The 9,750-nt window shown below is 38.3% G+C and overlaps 1 protein-coding gene across 1 annotated transcript; it reads left to right on the top strand.

Annotated features, from left to right (window-relative positions):
• The first annotated feature begins 3,176 nt into the window (after positions 1 to 3,176).
• On the top strand, positions 3,177 to 4,121 carry LOC147822364 (olfactory receptor 11G2-like). The gene has a single exon (XM_087196991.1). It carries the CDS (start codon positions 3,186 to 3,188, stop codon positions 4,119 to 4,121), a length of 936 nt encoding a protein of 311 aa, XP_087053117.1. The 5' UTR covers positions 3,177 to 3,185.
• The last annotated feature ends 5,629 nt before the right edge of the window (positions 4,122 to 9,750 follow it).

Raw genomic sequence — 9,750 nt, 5'->3', positions numbered from 1 at the left:
TAGGCAGGGGTCAAGTGTCTATGAACCAAATGCTGAGGAACAATTTCCTTAGGTTGCTGCCATTCTGGAATATGGCACCTTGGGGCTTTCTTCCCAAAGCAAAGTCATTCACTTTTGCAATTGTCAGCCTTTGTAAAGACTGGAGTACTGCTGGTTCTTGTGAGGTCCTCAAGTCATCTTTTCTGTTGTCTTCTGAAATGCTTGAGTTTTTCTTGCTAGTCTTTTCAGTGACAATTTTCTCCTCTATTCCATCTTTACAGTTTGCAATTTTCCTGGAGCTTCCTTTAAACTCAAAACATTTTAAATAGTTCTGCTGGGTTCCTTGCTTTTGATTTTCAATATAGATCAGGCTACAAGCTCCCAATTGTAGCCATGCCATGGCCTCAGCATTAGACTACCTTGAAATTTCCTCTTCAAGATTAATTAGTCCACTACCTTAATCTCAGTCTCTGGACACAAAATGCAGACAAACTTTCTGCCAAGGCATAACACACATGTTCTGGAGTCCAATAGCCAGTCCAGTCTTCCTTCCTAGCAGAAACCTCCCAAGCCTGGTCTTTACCAGAAGCATTTCTATCAGCATTCTGGTTTTCTAAGCTCTGACCAGAATCTCCCATCAAGTATAGCTTAAAGCATTTTAAGGATGCTTATTCAGCCAGCATCTGCGTACCTTTCCAAACTCTTCCCACAGCTAGTTCCAAAGGCTCCTGAACCATATCATCGGGTACACCCACAGAAACAGCCCCACTCCTGGTACCAAATTCTATCTTAGTTATTTTTCTCATTGCTGAGACAAAATACCCAACACCTAAAGTTAAAAGAGAATTGTAGCTCACAGTTTGTGGAGGTTTCAGTTCATAGTTGGCTAGCATCAAGTCAGGGTGGCATGGCAGAAGGGCATCACAGAAGAGAAACAGTTCTTAGCATGGCAGGCAGAAGACAACAAAACAGTGAAGTAGTGAAGCAGCCTTCTTTCTATCCCTTACATTTTCTCCAGGACACCTGCCCTTTGAGTGGATTGCACTCAGACTCAGGGTGGGACACCCTTAATCCCAGCATCACACTCTTAATCCCAGAGTCACAACCTTAATCCTATCATCACAAATCCTAGATATATCCACCTCCAAAAAGCCCCACCTATGACAACATAAGGCTTTAGTGGGACACCTAGATACAAGCCATAACAAGTACTGGGATGGCTCCAGCTTTGCTCTTTCTCCTTATGATTGCTCTAGCCATTATGCATCTTTTGTGTTTTCACACAAATTTCAGTATTGTTTTTTCTAGTTCTGTGAAGACTATCACCTTAATCATTTCCAGTTGCATTGATTGGAGTGTTTATTTCATGATAAGGTGGGTTAAGGGTTGATCTATCTTGTTTATTCTTTTGAAGAACCAGCTCTTTGACTCACTGATTTTTTTTTTGTATTTTTTAGTCTCAATTTCATTAATATCTGTTCTGGTCTTTAGAACATCCTTTCTTGTACTAGCTTTGGATTTGGATTATTCTTGTTTTTCTTTTTTGGGGATCTTGAAGTGTATCTTTAGTTTATTTATCTGGGCTCACATTATTATTCTGATGTGGATATTCACAATTACAAACTTCCCTCTTAGGGCTGCTTTTATTGTATCCCATAAGTAGTGGCATTTATTCAACTATTCATCTCTCCAGGAATAAGATGACCAAATAGATCATGACCTATAAATTAAAAATTGAGGGGCGAAAAATAAAACAAAATGGACCAAAAATGCATACCCACTATTAAACAAGAGATTTCTTGAATTGTTTAAAAATCAGATGCCATTTCTCCAAATTAATGTTATAAACTCAGAGACTCTACATTTTTTATGTGCTAACTTCTTAGACTAGGTGACTTGAATTCATCAATAACAACAAATCTTGTTCTGTGTCCTTCCTGCCACTCATGATTAATCCCTATGCTGAATGTTCTAAAAATTAGTTTTAAAATATTCTACAAAGAGACAAGGTAAATGGGGTGGAAGTAGGGGAGGTCTTTAAAAAAATGAGAGCCTTGGATATTTTGATCCTCAATCTGTATAGTACTGAGTCACTTTAAAAATATGAGATTTTTTTTAGGCTCCAACTTCAGTTCCTTTTTATGAGAAATAAACACCTAATCATTTGAAATTTAATCTGAATCTCCAGAAGATTAATTTAAAGCTTAGCAAAAGCATGTAGAAGTATAGGGGACTGAGCTCCAAGTACAATCACTTTCTTCCCATCCCAAACCTGTCTATCTAATGCCAGAAAAGTTCTGAAGTAGTATAAACAAAGACAGAGATTATTAGAATCTTGAAGATTCTTTTTGGACATGTGAGTGACCCTTGTCATGGGAATCAAGTGATGTTCTTAATAATCTTGATACAGACAGAAAATTTAAGAACACTACTACGTCCTTATCCCAGAGCATGTCTTTTGAATCCTCTCAGATCATTGATAATGTTCATGTTATCTACCAAGTTAGCCTTAAGTTAATATTTCTTAATTACTTTTCTCCAGAAAATTTGATAGTTTTACCCATGAGATTGGTAGACAATAGTATTCGAGTTATTGAATTAATGGGTTAGGCTTAACACAGCTATTGTTCAATAATATTTCAGACGACATTAAAAATCCCACTTCTAATGGGGGTTTTCTGAGAATCCAAATGGATTTCATGCATTTTAAGCGAGCACCTACCCCTGAGCTACACCCCCAGCCCAAAAGTCTCACATTTTTCCTGCCCTAAGTCATCAAGCAGCTGCATTTAGATGAATGTTTAGAGAGTACTAAGTAAATACACTTATCCATTCTTTTTTTTAATTCAGAAACTTTCTAAATGCAAGAATCATGCATAACCCCAATGACCTCCACAACAATGCTCTTTTACAAAGTAAAGGGTCAACCTACTCTTACAAAAGTGTTTACCTAGAAAATAGTTAAACTAATGTAGTTATTTCAGGAGATGAGAGACAAAGGAAGTACCTTGAAGCAAGCAATATGAAGTACATGTTTTACTTTGTTTTATTCACGGGTATATTCAAGTGAATAGAAAAAAAATACCTAGCAAAGAGTAAATACTCAATATATATTAAATTAATAATGAGCAAACATCTTTCAAACAAAAAATAAAGTCATTCTGCTCTTCCCAGTATATTCAGGAATTATTGCTATCCACAGACTGATGAAAAGCTTCCACACCCCCAGCAACTCCAGCACCAGCACTGGCTTCATCCTCCTGGGCTTCCCCTGCCCAAGGGAGGGGCAGATCCTCCTCTTTGTGCTCTTCTCTGCTGTCTACCTGCTCACCCTCATGGGAAACGCTTCCATCATCTGTGCCGTGCGCTGGGATCTGAGACTGCACACACCCATGTACATCCTGCTGGCCAACTTCTCCTTCCTGGAGATCTGGTATGTTACTTCCACAGTCCCCAACATGTTGGCCAACTTGCTCTCTGACACGAAGGTCATCTCCTTCTCTGGGTGCTTTCTCCAGTTCTATTTCTTTTTCTCCTTGGGTTCCACGGAATGTTTTTTCCTGGCAGTTATGGCCTTTGATCGGTACTTTGCCATCTGCAGGCCTTTACACTATCCATCCATTATGACCAAACGTCTCTGCACTAATCTTGTGTTAGGCTGCTGGATTCTTGGTTTCCTCTGGTTTCCAGTCCCCATCGCCATCATTTCACAGATGTCCTTCTGTGGATCCAGGATTATTGACCACTTCCTGTGTGACCCAGTTCCTCTGTTAGCCCTCACCTGTTCTAGATCCCCTATAATGGAGTTCTTCTGGACAATTATAAGTTCTCTGCTCCTGTTTATTCCTTTCTTCTGTATCATGGGGTCCTATGCTCTGGTTCTCAGAGCAGTATTGAGAGTTCCTTCAGCAGCAGGACGAAGAAAGGCCTTCTCTACCTGTGGGTCACATCTGACTGTAGTTTCACTCTTCTATGGCTCAGTGATGGTCATGTATCTGAGCCCAACTTCTGAACATGAAGTTGGAATGCAAAAGCTTGTTACCTTGTTTTATTCTGTAGGAACCCCATTCATTAATCCTGTGATCTATAGTTTGAGAAACAAAGACATGAAACATGCCCTACAGAAATTTCTTGGAACATGAAAGTAAGAACCTTGACCCTCCCAAAAAATTCTTGCAAGCAACTCAACACCAAAAATAATAATACAATTTAAGATGGGAACATGATGTGAATAGACAACTCTCACAAAAGGATATACAAATGGCCAGCAAGTAATAAAAAAGTATTCAATATCCCTAATCATCAGAAAAATTCAAATTCAAATTGCAATGAATATCTCTTCCCAGTTAAAATTCCTAAAAGACAAAAGTAACAAATGCTGGCAGATGTATGAAGAGCTCCACAAACATATCTATCACTGTTGGTGTGAATGCATATTAGTACAGCCACTCTGGAGAACAGAAAGGAGGTTCAACAAATAAAAAAATAGAACTGCCATATGATCCAGGTATCCCATTAATAGATCTATACCCCAAAATAAGTGATATTGGTAGGTAAAAAAAGATATCTGACCTGGCATGTTTATTGAAGCACTAGTCACAATTTGATTCCAAGATATGTAATCATATCTTGTGCTTTGGGATCAGGACCTACCCACACAGAAACATGGGTAGAACTGGAGAACATTATGTTAAGTGACATGTCAAGCACAGAAAGGCAAATATTGCATGTTTTCATCTATATGTGGAAGCTAAAGTGTTGGTTTCATAAAAGTAGAGAATACATAGAGTTTACCAGAATCTAGCAAGAGTAAAGAAAGGACATAAAAAGAATATAGTTGAAAAGTCTATTGGTTAATCTTAACTGACTGGATTAAGAGATTTCTGTAGAGGTGATTGGGTTGTGAAGGGCACTAATCATATCAATGGATCAATTGAATGGGCTATTAGGAGGCAAGGTTTAGTTGGAAGAAGTGAGTCATGTGGGCATGGCCTTGGAGACTAGATCTGGTCCCTGTTCCCTTCTTCTAGTGCTATTTCCCCTGCTCTCTGCTTCTAAGCACCATAAAGTAACAATTTGCTTCACCACACTCTTCCACCATGGTGTTCTGCCTCACCTCAGACTCACAATAATGGAACCAGGAAATCATGGTTTCTTGATTTCCATGAAAATGAAACCATGAGCCAAATAAATCATTTCCTACTTTAAGTTATGTATGTCAGGCATTTGTCCCTGCAACAGGAAACCTAATACAGTGGATACAAGTGCACAATATAGTGATGCAATTGGATAAGTGGGGTTAACTTCTAATATTCTATAGCATAGAAGAATAACTATGGTTAATGACTGCTGGTTGCATATTTTTGAATAACTAGTTGAGAAAGTGTTGAATATTCTCAGCATAAAGAGATGATAAATGTTTCAAGTGACAAGGCTGAATTGATTACTATACATTGTACAAATGTGTTGAAATGTCACACTGTACCTCATAAAGATGTGCAACTATAATGTTATAAAATAGATTAAAATCTATTATTAAAAGGAAAAAATCCTTGCACAACTGGCCTAGCTTCATACTTTTCCAGCTGAAAATTTTAAGTGAAAAGCTGGTACCAATCTAATAATTGTTCATCCCATGATACTTGGCCAATACATATAATCATACATATATATGTACAAGAGTATTCATTGCTACATTGTTTGTAACAGCAAATTATTGGAAACTATTAAATTCTCATTAATTTTGTTTAGGTTTAATCATGATATAGCCATATAACAGACTATCTGTTTCTTTTTAAATAAGGGAGTTTTAGTTGCACAGATAAAGAAAACCCAGTAATTATGGTGGGATGGTGTAGCATTTGCCCAGGTACCAATAACTGGTCATGAAAGAGAACAAGCAGCTCTTACTAGTGCCCAAGGGAAAGAAGTAGAAGTAAGCAAAACAACAAGAGAAGGAAATAGAATTGGATTGAGGATTGATTAAAGGTTGTGGATTGTGGGGGAAACATGCAAGAATGAAGTCACACCCTATAACTCATCAGCCCAGGCTGGAAGAGCAAACTCATGACCTGTGCTTTAATTCAAGTTTTGCCACTCACTAGTTGTCCAATGGCAGAAAGTGATAAAAATTCTGTGAGGTGGCTTCCTTTATAGGTAAGATTAAATCTAGCCTTTCTAAACCCTAGAGGCACAAAAAGGATGAAATGAGATTGTTGTATACAAATTGCTCTCATTGCTATGTAGTCTCAGCAATTGGTTTTATAATGATTATTCCATATATTTTGCATTAAACTGAGAATAGGAGAAAAGTATATTGTCAACCTTCAACTTACAATTCAATAAGATTAAAAAGAGATTGTCAGAAATTTAGGCTAATATTCCAAACTTACTTTGAATCAATAGTAGAGTAAAGTGATACATAGAAATAAGGATAACTGTTATTAAGGCTATGATGCGATTTGGGATGGCAGACTGTGAAGGGATCTGCCTTCTCTGAACTAAGATTGTAATTCCAGGTAGACACAGGTCATGTATAAGTTGAGTATCTCTTATCCTAAGTGCTTGGGCCCAGCAGTATTTCAAATTTCAATTTTTTTAAATTTTGGAATACTTGCATATACATAATGGATATGTTAGGGCATAAACACAAAACAAGTCTAAACACAAAATTTGTTTATGTTTAATATACATAATATAAACAAATAATATAACATACATAAGCTGAAGATCATCTTATACAGCATTTTTGGTGCATCTGCCTTTTCACTGCAATATACCACCTGGGTTTGCAGGTGATGGGATTCTCACTTGTAGTATTCCAGGTCACTACTCAAAAAGTTCTGGATTTTGAGGCATTTGGACTTGAGATTTCTGTATTAAAGATATTCAGTCTATATAGTGTAGAAACGGTCAGCCCTACTCTAATTCAATGTGAACTAAACTGTCAAATAGTTAATATAAAAAATTAATATAAAGGCTTAGAGGAAGGGGATTCTGGGCTGCTGTCCAACGCACCGAACGCAGCCCAGAAGAAGGGGCTTCTGAGCTGCCGTCCCACTGCTCCCAGGCGGGTGGAAGGGGCTACAAGGCTACAGTCCTTCCAGATGCTCCCAGCCCAGAGGTAGGGGCATTCGGGCCACCCTGCCTCGCACCACTCCCAGACCAGAGGGAGGGGCTTCCAGGCTGCTGTCCATCCCACCTATCCCAGTCCAGAGGAAGGGGCTTCTGAACTGTCATCCCAACATTGCCAGCCCAGAGGAAGGGGCTTCCAGGCCGCTGTCCTTCCTGCTGCTCCTGGCCCAGAAATAAGGGCTTCTGGGCCACCAGTCATCCCATCATTCTCAGCCCAGAGGAAGGGGCTTCTGAGCCACTGTCCCACCTCTCCCAGCTCAGAGGAGGTGAGCCATGTGGGCACCAACAGCAAACCCCCCCCCCCCGAGGTTGAAATGAAAAGACACATAAATAAGTCTCAAAATCAGACGTCCCGATCACCTACAGCAACCCCAAAGGGAAATGAGATGGAACGCTCTAATACTCAACCACCTGGACACACTGAACTGGAAACAAAAAAGGATCTGGAAAAAATGAAATCAGAAATAATTTCTCAGATAACAGCAGAGATTGTGCTCGTAGTGCAAGACATGATTAATAAATCTAGAGAAGAGCTGAGGAACATGATGGAATCCCAACATAGGAAACAAATGGAATCCATAAAACAGATGAAAATAGATTTCCAGGAGACGAAAAACTCCATTGAAAGTCTACACAGCAGAATGAGCCAATGTGAGGACAGAATTTTAGATACAGAAGATAAGATTGCAATTAATGACTAGGAAAAGGACAATTGTTTCAAAATTATAAGGGAAAAGGAGAAATCAATCCAGCAGCTGCTAGATGATGCAAAAAAGAATAACATAAGACTGATTGGGCTCAATGAAGAAACAGGAGAGAGTGCAGATAACATTTAAAAACTCTTCACAGAAATAATGTCAGAAAACTTCCAAAGCAGGGGAAAAGAGCTTGACATACAGATAAGTGAGGCATATAGGACTCCAAATAGACTTGATCAAAAAAAATCTACACATAGGCATAGAATTCTTAAGATTCCAGAAACACAACAGAAGAACAAAGTTCTCCAAGCAGTCAGAGAAAAGAAACAAACCACATACAAAGAAAGCCCATCAGAATCACAGCAGACTTCTCAACACAAACCATCAAGGCGAGAAGAGCTTGGAGTGACATATTCCAAGCCCTAAAAGAAAACAGCCTCCAACCCAGATTGATGTACCCTGCAAAACTATCTTTCAAAATTGATGGAGAAATGAGATACTTTCATGACAAAGAGCACCTTAGGAACTTCGTGAATACCAAACCAGCACTCCAAAGAATTTTACACAATATCCTAGGAACAGACATTGAGGATCACAACCCCAGGAAGCAAAGCAGAATGACCCCATCTGGCATGACAAGAAATTAAATGTAAAGGGGGAGAACCGAACAAAAAGAAAAACTCAGAGTTTTGAATCCAACAAAAAGAAAAGGTCATGTCTATGATAAGTCAATATGTTTCAGTTATAACCATCAACGTTAATGGTCTCAATTCACCAATCAAAAGAAATAGACTGGCAGAATGGGTCAAGAAGCAAACTCCAATAATATACTGCATACAAGAAACACACTTAATTCAAAAGGAAACTCATAGACTGAAAGGTAAAAGGTGGAAAACTATACATCATGTGACAGGAACCGAAGAAAAGCAGGAGTAGCTATCCTCTTTGTAGATCAAGTAGATTTCAAACCAACACTGATTAAGAGAGATGAAGAAGGACACTACATCCTTGTAAAGGAAACAATCCAACACCTAGAGATCACAACCATAAGCATATATGCACCAAACACTAGTGCACCCAACTATATAAAACAAATACTAATGGACATGAAAAGTCATATATGCACTAATACATTAGTAGTGGGGGACCTCAATACCCCACTATCAAAAATAGACATATCAACTAGGCAAAAAATAAGTAATGAAATACTAGAGCTCAATCGAACTCTTGAACAAATGAACTTAACAGATGTTTAGAGTCTTCCACCACACAAAATCAGAATAAACATTCTTCTCAGCTGCACATGGGTCATTCTCCAAAATAGACCACATACTCACACATAGAACATGTTTAAGTAAGTGCAAAGGAATTGAAGTTATCCCCTGTCTATTATCAGACCATAGTGCAATGAAATTGGAGATCCATAGCAAAAGAAATTGGAAAAATTTCATAAACACATGGAAATTGAACAACACACTTCTAAATAACTAATGGATCACAGAGGAAATTAAGGAAGAAATCAGACAGTTCCTTCAATTAAATGACAATGACAATGCAATGTATCAGAATCTATGGGACACAATGAAAGCAGTCTTATGAGGGAAATTCATAGCAGTGAATACAGATATTAGGAAAACAGAGCGAACCCAATTCAAAAACCTGATGCTGAACCTCAAGAATCTAGAAAAAGAAGAGCAGGAAAAACCCAAAGCTCATACAAGGGAGGAAATTATAAAGATCAGAGGAGAAATCAATGCAATGGAGACTAAGAGAATGATACAAAAAATCAATGTAGCCAAGAGTTGGTTCTTCGAAAGAATCAACAAAATTGACAAACCTTTAGCCAACCTTATCAGAAAAAGGAAAGAAAAGGCCCAAATCCATGAAATTAGGAATGAAAAGGGTGAAATGACAACAGACCCAGCAGAAATCCAGAGGA

This window comes from Heterocephalus glaber, unplaced genomic scaffold, assembly GCF_053883595.1.
Source record: "Heterocephalus glaber isolate CG9 unplaced genomic scaffold, H.glaber_assembly_v1.0 deba00001661, whole genome shotgun sequence".
Lineage (NCBI taxonomy): Eukaryota > Metazoa > Chordata > Mammalia > Rodentia > Bathyergidae > Heterocephalus > Heterocephalus glaber.
This window is presented reverse-complemented; position numbering and strand designations above follow the sequence as displayed.

What these genes read in the sequence shown, in the direction of transcription:
- LOC147822364 (XM_087196991.1), top strand. Translation starts at nt 3,186, where the DNA reads ATGAAAAGCTTCCACACCCCCAGCAACTCCAGCACCAGCACTGGCTTC.